Below are 19,120 nucleotides of genomic sequence, written 5' to 3' on the forward strand. Positions count from 1 at the left end.
CCGCCAGGGGTCCTGGGTTCGAATCCCGTCCTAGGCATTCATCCATATCTTCTCGATTAGCCTAAAGTGGCAGAAAAGCAAAGTAAAACAAAGCAAATCAATCAATACACTTTCGTCGAGGGTAAAATTTCCATACCCTAGATAAAATATGAGGGTGGGTGATGATATTGTTAGCTAACCAACACACTCGGCCACCGAGGTGGCAGGTAATATAATGCAGATGAGAACATCGCAGAATAACGACATATTTTGCAAAGAAATTATTGGCGGACATAATTCGTGTTCCGCACAATACACATTCCGGCAAACTGGGCTGGGATTGATAGGTTTTATACGACAGAAGATGAACGCATAAATAATTTCTCGTCTTTCTTTGCTAGTTATCTCGATGGAAAATGGTTTATTGATGTGCAGAGCGAGGAAAAATTGTGCGGATGGTAACAACGGATATTACCAGGTCGTATATGACGCCCGGCAGGCAAGGGGAACGGCGTGGCGAGCAAATAAAGGCTGGCGGATACCTTGCAGCTCGGGCAGTTAAACTGGCTGGATGTTTTATGTCCTGAAATTTCAAACGGACGTCACTTTTCAGGCAGCGACTGCAACGGAGCTTTTACCCGCGAGCAGAGTCGATACGTAATGGGCCATTCGGAAGAGGCTCAGGTGACTGGTTGCGGAATGAGCTCCTTCAGAAAATCCCGTTCGGCGTTTTCTCTCTCTCTGATTGGCCGAAATATTCGTCACTGAGGAAGGTGACGTTGCCAGACGTTTCAAAATCCCGAACATTCTCTGCTGCCAGCGCAAGTTGCTTCAAGTTCGGATCGCACGCATGAATATTTGAAGAAGTTTCTGCATCGATTACCGAACGTTCCGGGAATTGGTTCCCCGTGTTGCTTCGGGTTTTAAAGCTAGGAGGAAGCTGGGTATTGGTATCCGTCGGAACGATAAGTGGTGGCCATGCAAACATGTTCTTCGAGAGCCATTCTTTTAAAAACATTCATGCATACTTCCATTGAAATTTAACAGTGGAATTTGTACAAAGACTGTAGTGTTCGGTCGATCCAAATCTAACGTGCATTTTTATACACAACTAGCTGATTACCCGGCGTTGCCCGGGTATTTATTTATCCCAATCTTCTATTAGCCAGGAAAATAATGAATTCTAACTATAGTGTAAAATGTAACTAATTTTATTTCATCGTGAATGTCACCAAATAGCTTAGAGACTCAAAAAACTATGGATTCGACACTAATCTAGGTAATTTGTGGCAGTTTATTTTTCACCCCCTCTCACCCCCATGACGATAGGCGATGAACTTGAAGTTGAATCACATTGGGAGTGTCACGAAAACGATGCATTCCATTCGCAATACAGCCTGAATGTTAGACAACCCGAGAAACAGTGTCGTTGTGCGGGATTGCATAGAGTCACGGATGTCTGTTTGTGCGGAATTTAATATCGGTCGTTCGCGATTACTTTTACATGTCACCACTTCCCACCCCACTCCTAGGGGTGCCAGGGGTGTCTTACCCGAAAAATATTATTTCCAGATTGCAGGTGATACGTGTACCAAGTTTGGATGAAATTGCTCCAGACGTTTGAGAGTTATGCCAGAACAAACATATATACACACCCACACACATACATCAATTTTTATATTATTTAGAAGATAGATAACTATTAAAAATTGTGCGAAGAACATTAATTCTCTAAATGTTATTGAGAATTGACTCTACATTAGCATGCAATGTTAATTATACATTACCTACTGTCTATACCCTGTCCCAACTATCTCTCGAGCAAGGCCGCGCATGGTGTCAGATTAGGGGAGGAAATCTAGTGGGTAGAGTGAAGCAGTACACGCTGCTTCGAGGCTGGTAACTGCAATCGCTTTCCTCCTCCATGGAATACCATTCCATATCACGTGTTCTCGCGTCACTACTTGCGCAGAAACTTGTTTTCGTTTGCCTGCTCCAGAGATAACCGAGACAGTGCATAGTGCTTTAAACTATACTTATTCTAACACTACATTTTGAGAGAGCACCTCTTCTATCGTTAAGAAACCTATTTCTGCTCGTGGTTGGGATCGAATCTGTGACAGACTTACAATTTGACAACGAATCTGATGCTCTAACCAACTACCCCACGCGCCCCCTCTCCAAAATTCTATACTAATTTTTGCTCCATTTCTAATTTTTGAGGAAAGGGTTGAATTTGTACTTGAATTCTCTACATTGGGCACTATAAGCGGGGTGGCAGCACGCTATCACTACCAAGTTCTGATAAATTCTCGTCTGCACGAACATCGAATGGTCCTCTGGCACAAGGATGTACATGGTTAGCCTTCTCTGGTCTGAGACGGTGTGGTATGATGGATAGAAAGGCGTCGAGGGTATATGGAGGTAGTAGTTAAGAACAAGTCGCTATATTCGCAGAGATAGAAATGGCTCCAATGCCCCCACATACAAACTGATGACTGAACTGGTACGAGACACAATACGGAACACAAACGAATACCAGCATGATGAACGGTATCAAGGAAGCGAAACCGACAAGGACGGGCAGATGAGTTTAGACCTAAGTAAACAATAGTGTCGTATGTAAAACAAATACGGATAAGGAAACACAAAACAACCCCTCTACCCCCAAAACACACACACACGTGATATAGGGAAGGATGGAGGAATTTGTTAGGGTATGTTACAAACATACTTAATTTCTATGTAACTTCAATGTTCTACTACTTTCCGTTAGGGGAGACCTGGTGGACGAAGATGTTAAACATAGAAGAACTTACGGAATTGTTCTGATGTCCGGTGACCACCCCATATGGTGATCGTTACCCAGAAAAATAACCGATCACACCCAGTTGATTAACATATTTTGAGAAACTGTTACACAAAAGCACAAACCGAAAGCTGTACAAACACCAACCTCGGTTCCAGCACCATCCTAACATCAGTAGAGTATCACAAGAATATGGAATTAACTGTCGTTTATTGGTTGCTCACTAATGGCAATTGTAGATGTACCAATTAAACAATCTCACGAAAGTTGACCCTGATGGTGTAGTAGAATTTGCTGACAAAGTGGATCAGTTGCACCTCCATTTGACAGAAATAGTTCTCTTTAATGATGAAGCGAAGTGTACGTTACTGAGGAGGCAAACAAAAGCCAACAATACTGGTCAAACATCAGCTCTCCGTAGATAGAACCACCCAAAATGGTTACCTCGGCTGAAGTGATGGTATAATGTAGTGTCCATTCTTTAATTCTGGAAATTTAAACGTAGAAAGTTCTTAGATAAACACATGTCTCGATACGGAGCATTTCCAAACTGTTTTGCATCATGATGAAGGACATCCTAATTATGGAAAATTTGCAACATTGATAAGGAATATCTGCGGTTTTCTTCGAGATTGGTCATACGCGACCAATGGCTTTTTATCTGAATGCATTTAAAGACTGGCCATAGGTGTTGTTTGTAAGTGTCACTTCATCAATCAAATCATATCATCACGTCACGATTAGACAAAGTAACAATAAAGCGAGGCTAAAAAACACAAATACATATAAAGATGTTTGCTTAGCAGCCGATTGTGGATGCTTGTGCCAGCATACAGCCAGAGGTGCGGATCAATGCTCGGGAGAAATGGGAAAGTTGAATTGCCCAAAAACTAGAAGTGGGTGACAGAACATTGAACACATCTTGTAGACACCAGCACGATTAAAATTAGACAAGGGAAACACGATATTTGTGAATTCCAGCCTTTTTGATAATATATCAGAGGACCACCTTTTCAATTAAGGAAATGAAGTAGAATCCAAGATGGCAGATTTTGGGATTGCCACCATGTTAACACATGCTAGCAAGTGTCCATCCTATGTTATGTGTCGGCACGTTTGATTTAACTTTCCCCCATTGATACGTGTTTTAGCCAGGTGTTCCCGAACTTCACAACCTGATAGTTTGTTTTACAGTAATCAAGGAAGTAAGACTACGGTTATATAAAAGACCTCTCGCATGCACGTACGAGCACCTGCATTCCGCAAACATTTTATAATTTTGCATTACATTATAAAGAAACTTCATGTAACATGCAAGCACCAAGTTTATACTTCGATTAGACTGTGGTAGAATTATTGTGTACAAATATAAAAAAGAGATGGAAAACAATTTCGATTTACAGACAGGAACCAAGAGAGAGTTATCCAACATGACATAGCTAAAGGTTACGAGAATTCTTGAAGGAACTAGAAAAGTGCTGTGTTTAACGTACACTCTTGTGTGTTTCGTTAGTGTGATATTAGAACGAAATACAATATACCGAAATTGTGCGTTAATTTCTAATAAATATAATACAGTAAAACCTCGTAAATCCGGACCCCGATAAGTCGAGCATAATCCGGACAAGCAAAAGGGGAAAAAAAGAAAAATGCAAGGTTTTAAATGTGGCTAGAAGTCAACAAGAGAACTTCCCAAAGAAAAGGCAGTCAACCACTGATGAAATTCTGTTTCCCGCAGACTTTGTACTGTACTGCATAGTGTATTTTGGCCTATGCCCTTTAAATACACCATAATAAACGTGTTTTGTTGCTATAAACGGAGTTTTAATGCACTTTCTACTGTTCTTTTAGGTTATTTCAGTTATCCGGACTTTCGTTAAACCGGTCAACTTATACCCCCATTAGTTCGGGTTAACGAGGTTTTACTGTATTTCTAACACTCATTCAAGTTTGAATCATAAAGCAATGATTTAAAGGGTTTATTCATACTTCTTCTTCACTTGCGTATGTAAAGACACGAAATTATATCATAACATTTGCAGTTATTACCTTACATTATTGTTAGTATCGATTGTCAGACTGCTTTTCGGATGTGAGCGTAATGTAGTGAATGTGTTGCTATAATTATATTGGCAATTTAAGGGTGCAAGGGGCAACATGCTACTTCCTCGTAGTACGTTTTGGACTTCATTTTCAAGATCAACCAGGCTCTGTCGTCTGGAATCAAAGCCAGTATAATCATCTGTAGAAATTGTGTTGCGTCGTCCATATATGTTCATCCATCACATCACAATTTATCCTGATATTCACAATTAGCCAAAAGTGGCAGAAAATCAAAGTAAAGTAAAGTAAATCAAATCAATTAATCTTGGTAATTGAAGAATCAATTGCCAGGATACAATTTCACGCCTCTATTTTAAAGTTACTCTTGTTGACATAATAATGAGGTATTAATGCAAAACTTCATTGTCGAAAAATCGTGAATACTGAATTATCGATTAGGCCTCCCCGATGGCGCAGTGGTATCGTCATCGCATTGTAATCAAGGGGTCCCGGGTTCGATACCCGGTGGAGGCACACAGTGGTTCGGGTCCCACTTTAAACTGTAGGTCCAGTCCCGATTAACCTTACTGTGCGTAAAGTGTGCTTAAAACACCAAATCAATCAACGAATTATCGATTGACATCAAAGTAAACAAGACTGGATAGAAGTCTTTTAAAAATTGAAAGAAAAACTCTGTATTCTTGAATATTTTATGAAACCCTCTCTATGCTTTTATTTTTCAATTGATATTTTGAAAAATCATATGGCTAATCATAGAAAATGCGGGTCTATGTATTACAAAAATATGAATGGTTGCAGTGTTAAAATCGGATTGGAGACTGATCGATACAGCGTATCAAATAACGTGACGTTTTATTGGCTCTCGTTGCACAGACTACTTTTTGCACTACGTTCGAAGGCACTGATTCGGCAACACTGCGTCGGAAAGCTGAATTCAATATCCTGCCTTGCACAACACAACCACCGCATTTATAGTTTACGGCGCTGCAAAGTCACTCAGCGCCAGGTGTCGGTAATGTCGCTTCGTGGCGGGTCGCGGGAACGGAGGTCAAGCACGTTTGACCTGCATCAAGGTACGCAGCCACATGGACTGTCTCCTCACTTAGTCATTTTACATAAAATTTTAACGCGCCATTAAATCGGCGTTGAAAACACTCCGGGCACAAAGACCGGAGCTTTGATGCCGCTCCATGAACGTCTCAACCGGTTATGAGGAAAACGGCAAAAATCTCCAGCACTGGAGGCTCCGGGGAGCAATTACTCACGCTGGAAGCACAATCTATTTGCCTGGAATCGCATCACAAGGTTAACAGAAATTCCAGAGCTTTTGGAATCGATGATCCTGAAACGGGTCGCTGCTTCGTGACGTCCATTGGGGAGCGAAGGCCATAAAGGATCCCGTCAAAGTTCCTGGGAGGATGGGGGAAATATTTCTGCCATACAATCTCAGCCCTCACATATTCTACCCTTCATTTCACACCTTTAAGGAACTCTTTGTTGTCACGTAATGTATTCGTGCAGTGGGGGTGAAACAGGTATCAACATAAATGTTGAACTCTGAACCTAATTAGCCCAACCACAGAAACGGCACGTAAGCCCATATAATTGCTTTTTATGAACTGCATCAACATTTTACACGGACTGTACAGCTATAAGGTAAAAAAAATGGTAACGGGATCTTTGTGCGTGTGCACACATGCTATGGAGGCATATAGGGTGATGTGGGGGTATAGAGCTCCATATATTCTTAATCTCCCCACAGTTGGGATGATGTCATAAGCATCACGCCTGGCAGCCTTTAACCCCTACGTACTCATTTACGAGGATACGTGCATGGTTGTTAAAGGTACAGGAGGATGATGATGATGATGATGATGATGATGATGAGTTTGTGTTTAAAGTCCTATTTATGCACAGTATGGGAAATCGGGACCGGACCTACAGTTTAAAGTGGGATCCGAACCACTTGTGCCTCCACCGGGTATCGAACCCGGGACCCCTTGATTACAAGGCAACGACGCTACCACTGCGCCATGGGGGAGGCCCTTAAAGGTACAGGAACCCATAAACCCTAATGGGTTCTATTGAGTCCGGCTACAGAACCGGAACCTTTTTCTCCCACAATTTAAATTCTGTCTTTATTTGAGTATTGTTTCATTGAAAAAAGGTTCCTGGACAGAATTTAAATTCAACTGGAAAAAAGGTTCCTGGACCGAATTGAAATACTTTACAGATAGAAAGGTTCTTTACGGTCCAGAACCCATTTACGCTTGCTTATTTTCACTCCTGGACCGGAATTGAATTTATTTAAAATTCAAGGAATTAAACAACCCTGGATAGGTGGGCCTCAGAGCCGCGCAGAAACAGCCCTGGCCCAGAAATCGAACCCGATTCTTCCGCGTGGCAGCCAGATACAACCAGATGCTCCACCACCTGAGCTACCGCGGCTCTTGCTGTACAGCTATGTTAAGATATATCTAAAAAACTGAAAACTCTTAACAGGACGAGTACTATTTTTGGCCTCTGTCTGGCAACATTGCATTTGTCGTCACAGTTGTGTAGTTTTCTAGACCCGCTAACCAATTGTCGTCACGATACTGAATCAATGACGAAAGTTGAGTGATAACCAATCGTCTACTAAGGAACCCTTATGGGAAAGAATTTGAAAACGCCCTAAACCTGGATGAAAGTCAAGTAAATGCATAGTTTTATTTACAGTTCTGACATTGCTGCTGTAGGACACTTCATCATCTGGATGCACTAATTACAAATTGATGTTTTATTAATTCGAACAGTTGATAAAATGAATCATTGCAACATTACCTCTATCGACATGAAATCAGTGTTGCAAGCGCAAATGACGTACAAAGTATTGCATACTTGTTAAGTATGGTAGATTTGTTTGCAACAATAATCGGAGAACGAACCATAATGTCAAGAAACGGAGTAGTTCTTCGTGTTTTTTCCTAATTTAATTAAACTTTCAATATCGTATTCATTCAAGTGTTACTTAACCCAGTTCATAGTCTAGGTGTTGGAATTCCACTTGAATTCTCTATTTGACAAATCTCGTTTTACCACACAGTTCTTCTCAATTGATTATCTCGGAATCTCCTCCTCGAATGACGAATTATGTTGAAAATGTTTCTCGACTGGGATGTTTGTGTTTATCGCACACTTTTAGCACTTCTGTCTGAGGTTCTCTTAATAATCGTTCCTTAGATATGAAACTTTTTTGTCTACTTTCTAAAGTAAGCCGCTGCAATTTTGAAAAGGGTCGAAATCTTTAAATTATTCCTGACGCATTTCAAGTTTTAGAATTGCATTTAGCCTTTGAAGTTTATATTGAACGTCCTCGCCATATCTTGAAGTCATACTTGTGCATGAACTAACAAAATTGTTTACAAAATAACAATACACCCAGAGTTCAACTTCTTCAGTAAGAGAATAAAGTATCTTCCATAAACACCTGCATAGGGTTAATTTAATTTATCTCGCGTACCTCTCCCAGATGGTGCAGGGGGAAGGAAGCGAAGGAAAAACAGACCTTTTGTTTTTGGGACAACATTCTTCCGCTTCCTAAACAGAGAGAACGAGCTATCTTAGAGAGGAAGAAGAAAAACTCGTCGATTTTGAAGTTCAAAGTTCGAGGACTTACCGCCGGAGGGCACTGGCATCCAATAGAGTTTTCTTGTCGGTAAACTAACAGGAAAATGGCGAGAAAGAACTCGGGAGAATGTTCTAGAGAACGGAAGGAAGGCGATAAAAAAAACCCTAGACGAATGAGAAGTTTTTGTTCAGTGGAAAAACTTTTGTCAATAGCGCTTCAGATAAAGGCATGAATGAGAAGTACTCCTTTCCTCCTTCCTGAACAAAGGACATTGCGCAGAAATGAATGAACGCTATTCACTCCCTCTGGGATAAGCAGATGCAGTGGATGTATTGCAGGTCTTTATACACCCCTGGAAGCCTTCTCTCTTTGTTTCCTTGACTGTGGAAACCACTGCCGAGTTTCAAGGGGGTGTTGCAGCATACTCGCACATCTCCAAGAAGTTTCAAGCAGGACGGTTTATGAAAACATAAATTGGCTATTCTCTAATAGGAAAGAAGGAACAACAAAATAGCGTGTGTTTGAAACGACATTACAAAAAAATAATAATGCATAAATAAATAAAATATGTAAATGAAATCGAAATAACTAAGACCATAGTCTAAGGGTCGATTATTTTTGTGTGGTTCTTTATCTTATTGTTATTAAAAAAATAAGATCAATTTTTTATTAATCATATTATTTTTAGAGGAACTAACTGTTTACATGATTAAGTCAGGATGAAAATTATGTCGTACCATATAAACACAGTATATAACTACATAATATAGTATCTTTAAACAAAAGGTAAAGGAGGGTAAAGCCCAAGTTAAACTCTACTGATATATATCATTTAAAAAGTGAGCCAAATGAATTTTAAATTATAAGAACTTTATAACTTTCTTTAATTTGTTCCTAAGCATGAATGAGGAGGCAAAGATATAGTGAAACAAACGTAATTACTTTTCCAAGAGAAACTCTAATTTCCGAATAATTAAAGTTTGCAAAATCTGGGAAAATTACTTTAGTTATGAAAATAAAGTTTACTTTGAACTCCTGGATGAAAGGAACTGGTCATTTTAATTCATTGCTTGTCTAAATTTAGTTTACACCAATTTTTCCTCGTCGCGGCGATTGGGATGAATGGTGATAAGATTAGATGGACGAAAGAACAATCACAAATACATACGAACGACTCAGAAAACTTCCAGGCGCCAGAATCTCGACAGCCTGCAAATCTGGAACACCAGGACGAACACCTCGTGTAAAAGAGGTTGATTATTAAGTGCCTTCAAAAACGATCACTCCTGACCATCTGGTCATTTTAAAAATAAGGTAATAGAAGATTAAGGTAATTTACATTGCTTTTGACTATTACTCAAACAACAATTCTAATTAAGAATCAGTTATAAATTCAGTAAACTAGAGGCGCAGAAACATGTTTCATTTGTGAAGATTAAAACATTTCAACTTACAGTAAAACCTCGTTAATCCGGAGCCCGATAAACTGGACTACGCTTACTTCCAACAGGGAAAAGGAAAATAATAAAAAAAGCAGAATGCAAGGTTTTAAATGTGGCGAGAAGTCAACAAGAGAACTTCCCAAAGAAAAGGGAGTCAACCGCTGATGAAATTATATTTCCCGCAGACTTTGTACTGTACTACATAGTGTATTTAGGCCTATGCCCTTTAAGTACACCATAATAAACGTGTTTTGTTGCTATAAACGGAGTTTTAATGCACTTTCTAATGTTTTTTTAGGTTATTTCAGTTAATCCGGACTTTCGTTAAACCGGTCAACTTAGCTCCCCATTAGTCCGGATTAACGAGGTTTTACTCTACATATATTTATGAATCATTTAATTTTAGAGCATTATACATTCTTTCTGCTTCCCTGCCTGCAAAAAAATTACTTGAAATATCTGCAAATTGAATCTTACTACTTGCATTTAGTATTGGCTGGGGAAATAAGTCTGGATATTGGTTACGAAATATAGTGTTCATGTCGATAAACAATACGTGGATAATTTTGACATTAATTGATTGATTGATTTGCTTTATTTTACTTCGCTTCTTGTGCTACTTTTGGCTAATTTGTGAAGATCGGGATGAATGATGCTATGATGAAATTCATGAATCGACACTCACAAACCCAGGCCAGTATTCGAACTCGGGACCCCTGGCGTCCCGTGAATACGTGAAAAGGAGCAAATGAAGTATAGGGTCCGGATTGAAAAGAAAATCGTTTTTCGTTTCTTGGAGGCAAAAAGCCTACTACAAAAACAAAAGGCGAAGGACGCTTATTCCTTAAGTGGCTAGAAAGCTCTTGGCCTTACACACATTTAAAAGGCCGTAAAATATTTATCTACACTAAGGGTTGAAAGCGCAGCATGTGAACATCGCTGAATTCGCTGACGGCATATTGCATGCCATATGGAGTGAGGAACTTCGTGGTCACCGGTGCCCACAAAATAGACGTCACGCGGATAAGTGCAATGGAGTGATCCCTCTCTTGCAAGAGAGTAACGGCACATCTTGAGAGCAAGTTGTTCTTTTTTGGTTTTACGGTTGATATCCGGAAATGTCAACAACGCCGCCAGCAAAATGAGTGCGGGGGGAGGTGGAAAAAGAACAATGTTGTTCTTTTGTTTGGGTGTTAACTTATAATAGCACCCAAATATCGCACGAAAAATTGTTATTCTAACAAAGGTTTGTGAAAAGTGGGTAACAGGTTACCAGGCACAATTGTGCGGAAGTTCAGCATAAAAATAATTGAGACAGCAGGAAAAAATAGGTTACTCTAGCGGCGAAGAAGTATAGATGCAAGATATTGTTCATACTTGTAAACTGAATTTAGATTGTGGAAGGTGCAGATGTATTTTTTCAACTAAGAATAAGATAATGCAATCCAGAGTGAATAGAGTCTAGTTCAGAAATTGAGGGGTTATTCAAATTACAGGATCCAAATCATTTATCCTCTCCTCACTTCTTCATCCCATTTGATCATTCTACTCTGTTTCCAAATTGACTTGAAATGTGCCGAAAGCGGCAATGCATAACAGATGTATATGTAATAACAATAATAATAATAATAATAATAAAATCGTCTTTATTAGAGCGGGCGTGTTTCGGCCTCAAGGGCCACTCTTACAACAAACCCTTGTCTGGGTGATTAATGCAAAGTAAATTAAAAGTAAAGTACAAATGGAATATATCAACATAACCTGCTTACATGTATGATGAATGAACATTGAATACAAAAATACAAATAGAATAAAAATAAGAAAGAACGGAAAAAGAAGGATTATATGCATAAACTAATGTCTAATGTTCGTCGCTTTCATCTTTACTACATATACATGTATGAAGTCAGCTGGAACAATGAAACAGCAATAGCAATCATAATAATAATAATAACAAAGTGAAAAGAGAAAAGAAAATTATGAAATTTAGAATGATAATTCATAGTTATAACAAGTTACATGAACAGAGTTGCCAATTATTACAATGGATATATATGTATTTATAACAGAAAAGTTGCGACAGAACATGTTCCTCGTTAAAAACAACTTTAATACAGGCTGAATTGAAAGTCCTACAAAAGGAGACAGTAACTGATACGCGTAAATGCTGCTGTGCAGTTCCAAACAGTGCTTCCTGTTATTTGAAAATGATACAAGGGTGGGAAATTTTCCATTATAAATTGTGCAAGAGTGTAATTTTGTATGTGACATGACAGCCAAAAGGGGTCGGGGTTCTGACCTCCATAACCCCCTCCCCCTTCGGTGCGCCCATGTATATTTGCAATGTTAGTGCCGCTGCAGCAGTAGCAATAAGTCGAGTTTAGGAGAGAGAAGGGAGTAAGACAGAATGAATATGATTGAAGAAAGTAACACCAGGAAGAGGAATGCAGCTTGAGCTAATCATGGGTGGATAAAGACAGGAAATGTATTTGGAATGCGTAATGCAAATAATATCTAGTGTTCGGAAGTATGATCGTTTTAATCTCGAGATTTCGTCACAGTAGATTGAAGCGCTACCCTGGAACTTCCTACTAAGAATATAGGAGAATACCTTCACACAAAAATTGCAGGATGGGCGGCGTTTTTACATTGGCCAAGGGGTTTTAACATTTTAAATAAATCCGTCTCGGCCCGCAGATGTTTCTCTAAAGCATAATTTTTTTTTAATTTTTCTTCAAGTACTCTAAATAAAATCGTAAATATAAATGATTTATTTCGAATATACTTTACCACTACACTGCGGAGTGACCAATATCAAAAATTACTGAGACGATACAAAGTAGGACAAGATTCCAGAAGGAAGAATGGACAATGTCCAAAATATGCGAAACTTGCAATACAATACGTGCTTCTATGGAAAAAATGTAACACAGATTTCTTATTATGAAATTTGCTTTTTTGAAATATAGTAGTATCAGCAAGTATTCTACAACAGAGAAGTAATTTCGATATTTAAATGAGTACATTTTGAAATAGTACAAGAGGCAGTTAAAATTTAAAAGGTTTAAACCTGGCTCCATCACTTTATATAAGCCCACACAACATTCTGAAAACTTGTATTCAAAGCCCAAATGGTGCACTGAACATGAGTTCGAGTGACGTTAACAACTGGAAATGACATAGGCCTCTCTCCGCTCACAAGTGGCAATTCCTCTCGAGGAGTGACTCATAAATTCACTCCATGTAAAAACTGCTATCCCCCTTTTCTGCAAGAGTTAACAAAACAGTGATAAATCAATTCCTTCATCGCATCCCGTCAGGATTTCCGGGAGCCCAATTCTGCCGGGAGAAGTTAATACCGTATATGCCCTTCTGTTGATACAGCGCTTCGCTATTGACAAGTGGGACTGAAATCCGAAAACCAAACTAGGGACGCTTCACTTCGCTAATGCCGATTGTACAGGTGCGGGAGCGGCTACGTTTCACACGCGCCTGGTGAGGATATGAAGGAAAGAATGGTCACTGCAGTGGAGTCGATTAGAAATCCATGCTTCCACAGTCAAACATGAAATGGAGCTGGACAATTGGAAAAGTTTATGTTTTCCATCCACTCTTAAACGGTTTTCTTGTGTCAACATTTTTAAATATGCGGTTGCGGATCTCCGTGGCGGAGTGTTTAGCACAGCACGCTAGGACGCTAGCGGATCCGGATTGCAATTTCAGCCTAAGCATAAGGTGTCTTTGTGAGTGGCCACACACCAATTTAATTTCATCTCACATCCTCATCGAAGAGATTTCCAAAAGTGGCAGAAATGTGACGTAAAATAGCCTATTTCAATAAATCAATCAATCAACAAGCAATGCGTTAACCTTTAGGAAACATTTTACAATGTTCATTTTGTTTCGAAGTTTGGTTCAAGTCCATCGATACGCTAAAATTAAAAATTGGATACAAACCACTATGTGCCTCCAGCGGGTATCGAACCCGGGAGGTCCTGGTTACATGGTGACCTTACTTTTGTAGACTATGATATACCGAATAAGAATGTGAATGATGCTGCCGAAAATAACGGAATGTTTCTACTTAGGACGTTTCAAATATGGCTACCAGCTATACTTCACTGGATCCCTTACAGTCAATATCTATTAACTAACGGAAACTTACAGTATTTATGCAAATTTGTATAAATTCATGATGATTTAATTCTTCTAAAACATTATTGTTCTAAACACTTGAATGTTGATTTAGGAATGAAGAAAAACACATTTCGCCACATGGCATTGACCGGTTGGTGTGTCCATTGAGTTTCGCATACGCACATGTGTACGAATTGGCAATTACGTATTTCAATTTGGTGCCTTTGTCTCTAAGAAAGCTTTCACACCGAAGTCACAAACAACGAACCTTCAGAGATACGCGTACTGTATCGGAGTGACACAAGCTTCACATGTCTTTTCTATTTGTCTTTGGCAGATTTATAGCATGTCAACAATGCACTGCAGTGTTTCACTTTTGGAATTTTAGTTTGCTCATGTTAAAAGTCGGAACTCATTGGTCTATAACCTTTGATTACTTACCAATTACTTAAGATACGAAGATGAACTTTAATATACTGAACGACTTATCCTGTAGTAGCTGCTTCTGGTAAAAATTCAAGACCAGTAGAGGGGAGGAGGAGACCATGCCTGATCATGTGGCCCTTGATGAAAGCGTGACGTCACTACGCGGACAGATAGCTCAGTGCGAAGATTTTGCTTCAGAATCAACGCAGGAATAATATATATACTCAAGAGATCTCATTATGCGCAAAAGCTATTTGGATTTACGTATGATGTCATTTCAACCAGACAACTATGAACACACATATTGTAGCCATAATTTACATGTCCTCACATTTCTCTGTGAAAAATTATGTGCATGTTGAATCTGCGAGGTGTGGCTAGAAAAAAACCCGGACTGTTGCTACAAAATCTTCTATTGGTTATTTTGTACAATACGAACATTATCCCCTTCAAAGTACTCCCCTGCACTATCGATACATCGCTCCATACGAATCTTCCATTGCTGGAAGCAGTGCTGGAAATCATTATCTGAAAACATGTTCATGACCTCCGTCGCTTTATTTTCACATATTCTACGGACGTAAATCTGGTTCCTTTCAGTGCTGATTTGACCTTTGGGAATAATAATAATAATAATAAAAAAGTGTCCCACGGAGCAAGATCCGGCGAATAGGATAGATGTTCCAACACTGGTATTCCATACTTGGCCAAAAAAGCCTTGACTGACAATGCCCTGTTAAAGAATCCATGACTGACTTGCTTTCCACAAATCAGGTCATCTTCTTACTCGCTCACGAAGGCTCGTCAGCACCGTAATGAAATAATGATGGTTTACAGTTTGATCTTCGGGTACCGAATTCGAATCAATTCACCGACATTTGCAATGTTTGATTCCGTTTGTGACGTGCAAGGCCGTCAAGGATGCGAGTCGTCCGCGATCACTTCTCGTCCCTCTTTAAACCTTTGAAACCACTCAAACAATTGAGTGCGTGATAAACACTCATCACCGTGGGCAATCACACAGTCGATAGGCAGGATATCACGTTATACACTCATGCACCGCTTGACTTTCACGCTCTTGCCGTTTGTCGACAGCAACATCAATCCGTTTTTTTCTAGCCACACCTCGTATATATATAAAAATGGATGTGTGTGTGTGTGGGTGGGGTGTGTGTGCGTGCGTGTGTGTGTGTATGTATGTGTGTTTGTATGTTTGTTCCGGTATAACTCTCAAACGCCTGGAGCAATTTCAACCAAACTTGGTACACATATTACTTGCAATCAGGGAAGAAATACTGTGGGGTAAGACACCACTGGCATCCCTAGGGGTGGGGGTGGGAAGGGTTACATTTAAAAATAATCGAAAACGACCGATATTAGTGTGGAATCCACAGTTTTCGGGGTCGCTAAGATGAATAGTGACACTCCGAATGCCGTTCGACTCCAAGCTCATCGCCTATCGGGATGGGGGGGGGGGTGAGAGGAGGTGATAAATAAAATGTCATAAATGATTAGAATAGTGACGAATCCATAGTTTTCGGAGTCGCAAAAGCTAATTGGTGACATTCACGATGCCATTGACATGTAAATAAAATTAGTTTCATTTCACGCTATAGTTAGAATTCATTATTTTCATGTCTAATAGAAGATTGGGATAAATAAATACCCGAGCAACGCAGGACAATCAGGTAGTATGTAACACAAAAATAAAACTTTCCTATTGATATACTTTAGAAGTAATATCTTGTAACTGTTTTCACTTCAACTTCTTCAGGTGTTCCTGGCCGCAGTCTATTCCCTTCAAGTAATCTTGGTAAAAATTAATCAGACTATTTAGTGAGTTCAAAATTCTGTAACTAATGTATCGATTTCGTATATTTTGGCAAGTAACAATGGAGCATATCATTCTAAGATAAAAATGAATCTCTGACCTGCATTAATTTAGCAGTAGCGACCACTGTGGTCCCTATGAACATAGTAGAGTAGAAAAGTAAAGCAGCGTGGTAAATAAATAATTCTATAGTAAACTAAAATGTGAAACTTTTCAACAAATCGGACGCTTCACCCACCAACACACGCTTCCACACTGAATTAAGCAACAAGCGTATGCTTACCTGAGGCCCCGGATGTGGAGCTGGGCGTTGAGACTGGTTGGTAGACCACAATTTCCTTCCTGACTCTCTCCCTCTCCCAGGGGGCGCTGCGCTCGGGGTCCCGCCGCTCCCAGCGGATGACATCGCAATCTGAATTCCTGTCCCACCTCGGCGTCCCGCGAGCTTCGTACTCGTTCTGCCTGTCCCATTTCGCGCCGCCTCGAGCCTCGCACTGCACGGCGTGTCCGGCCCATCGGCCACCGCGCGTCGGCACCGGCGGACAGGAGGCGTTCCCAGGGGGGGCTTCCTCCTGCAACAGAAACAGCGCTTATGAAACAGTAAACAGTCACTTCCATCTCAGCTTGCAACAATCCATTTCCAAATTACTTTCCGCCGCAGACAATTGCTCACTTGCACGAAGCAAGAGAGCTCCAACGGCGGAAGGATACGTGCAGAGTCAGCGAATTTGGTAGTGCTGTGTAATTTATACAGAGCAATTTTGATGCACTGATTTTAAAATTTTCTAAAATTAAATACTTTCGCTAAGAACAATTAGACAGGAATAAATTGAGAAATACAACAAAATACGAAGAGACAGGAATAAATGGAGATATGAAACAAAATACGAAGAAACAGGAACAAATGGAGAAATGAAATAAAATACGAAGGGATAGGAACAAATGGAGAAATCCAACAAAATACAAGGGGAGAGGAACAAATGGAGAAATGAGAATATACGAAGCAATTTAAAGATTAAGTGCACCAAGTGAAATAACTTCCTACAGGGTTATTCAGAATGAACTCCCTGGTGTTGTGATGTTAATTCAGGAAACGTAGTTAATGTTTTGTCACACTGTTGATGTACATCTGGTGTCCATAAGTTTTTATTCGAATAGAACTGCACACGGCTTGTTCTAAACTTCGCCGCTAGGAGCGTGCAATGCAACATAACGGCATCTGGATAGTAGAAGGCAGTCTTCGTCCTGCAATTCCACGAAACAAAAATCTGTTACGACAATGAGGACGATATTTCAGAAAGAGCTACCAGCGGAGAAAAGTATTAGTAAGTATTACAAACAATTCGTGCCTACAAGTTGTCTCTGCCAATACAAATTTAGTGGGCGGCCATGACAGTGAAATAGAATTGCCAAGCTTTCGAACCAAGTCTGCGGAAATCAACAAATCAAGCTATTCAAGAGCTTCAAATGCCACAACATCGACGTAGAGAATTGTCCGAAAGCGTCTACGAAGGAAGTCATACCGCTTGCAAGTGCTTCTTGGATTTGCAGAACACATGCCTTATCTCCAGATGCAGACATATTTCATTGCACGCTCCTAGCGGTGAAGTTTGGAACCACCAGTGTGCGGTACTATTCGAATAAAAAACTTGTGGACCCCAGGCACAGATGTACACCCATATAGTGATAATACGCTAGACAAGTTCCCTGAAATAAAATCATGATACCAGGGGAGTTATTTTTGAATAATCCTGTACTTAGAAGCAATCGAATAATGTGGACCGAACTGCAACTTGGGGTAAAATTCTGTATAAAGAGGCTAATTCCGACACTACTATGTAAGGAGAGTGTAGTATCAAACAGATCAAGCATGGAATATTTTTGTTCAAGAAATATGGCTTCTTTAAATACGTACGGCGTGACGGCGTTTCATTGATTAAATAATTGAATTAAGTTACTTTACGTCGCTTTTCTGGTTAGTCGTGACGATGAGATGAGTGATGATACGATGAAATTAATGAAGTGACACACACAAAGATTATCCATTCCCAGGCCGGGATTCGAACCGAAAGCTCTGCCGTCGTAGTGCGCTGTGCTAAACACACTACCAAGGACTGTTGTTTTAAGTCCACTTTATGCACAGATGAGCTAATCGGGACTGGACCTAGAGTTTCAAGTCTGATCCGAACCACTGTGCAACGTACCTCTACCAGTCGAACCAGAGACCGTCGCGTTTCCCCCTCCATGCACTCATTTACCCCCTCACGGGTTCATTGGTCGAGCCCTCTGGAGCCACTACTTGCGCAGAGTCTTGTTTTTGTCCACTTACTACATAGATTCCGGACAGAGTGTAGAAAGAATTTTCATCAAGATTTCTTCTAACTCACAATTCAAATTGGATGCGAGAGGTCATGCTAAATCCATCCCGAAAGACAAATGCCTCGTCTCAAACGCTGAGCTGTAAGAGACAGAGCCGAGACTCTCTCGCAGTCACACAGAGAACCCAAATCTGAATCTAATCCAATTCCGTTAAGAAGGAAGAAACGAGATTTCACGTAACGACACGTTTTAACGAAGACCTTCAGAAATGAAGTAAAACAAAAGTGACACGAGATATAAACGATCCTATTATCTTCCCATCTCGCCGCCCTCGCGAATAAAGCGGAATAAGTCCAATCTGACGAAACGTTACAAGAGCGCTCCTTACAACTCCTTCGGGACAGTAAAATCTCGCAGACCTCGTATAACTGAGATGAAAAATTTTTGCAGGAGGAAAGCTTCAAAGCATGCTACAAGAGTAACGATTTCTCCTCTATTAAAAA

The 19,120-nt window shown here is 40.0% G+C and overlaps 1 protein-coding gene across 1 annotated transcript in view; it reads right to left on the bottom strand.

Annotated features, from left to right (window-relative positions):
* The window catches only part of LOC145985443 (dipeptidase 1-like), a 324,489-nt gene extending 307,062 nt beyond the window's left edge, over nt 1–17,427 (bottom strand). The window contains exons 1-2 of the mRNA XM_083119502.1: nt 17,413–17,427; nt 16,582–16,870 (exon numbers count right to left, since the gene is read on the bottom strand). Coding sequence (XP_082975628.1) covers nt 16,582–16,870; nt 17,413–17,427 — 304 coding nt within the window. The remainder of the gene's footprint in view (nt 1–16,581; nt 16,871–17,412) is intronic.
* Between the last annotated feature and the right edge of the window lie 1,693 nt (nt 17,428–19,120).

Source organism: Lepisma saccharinum, chromosome 1 (assembly GCF_977018435.1).
Source record: "Lepisma saccharinum chromosome 1, izLepSacc3.1, whole genome shotgun sequence".
NCBI classification, from domain to species: domain Eukaryota; kingdom Metazoa; phylum Arthropoda; class Insecta; order Zygentoma; family Lepismatidae; genus Lepisma; species Lepisma saccharinum.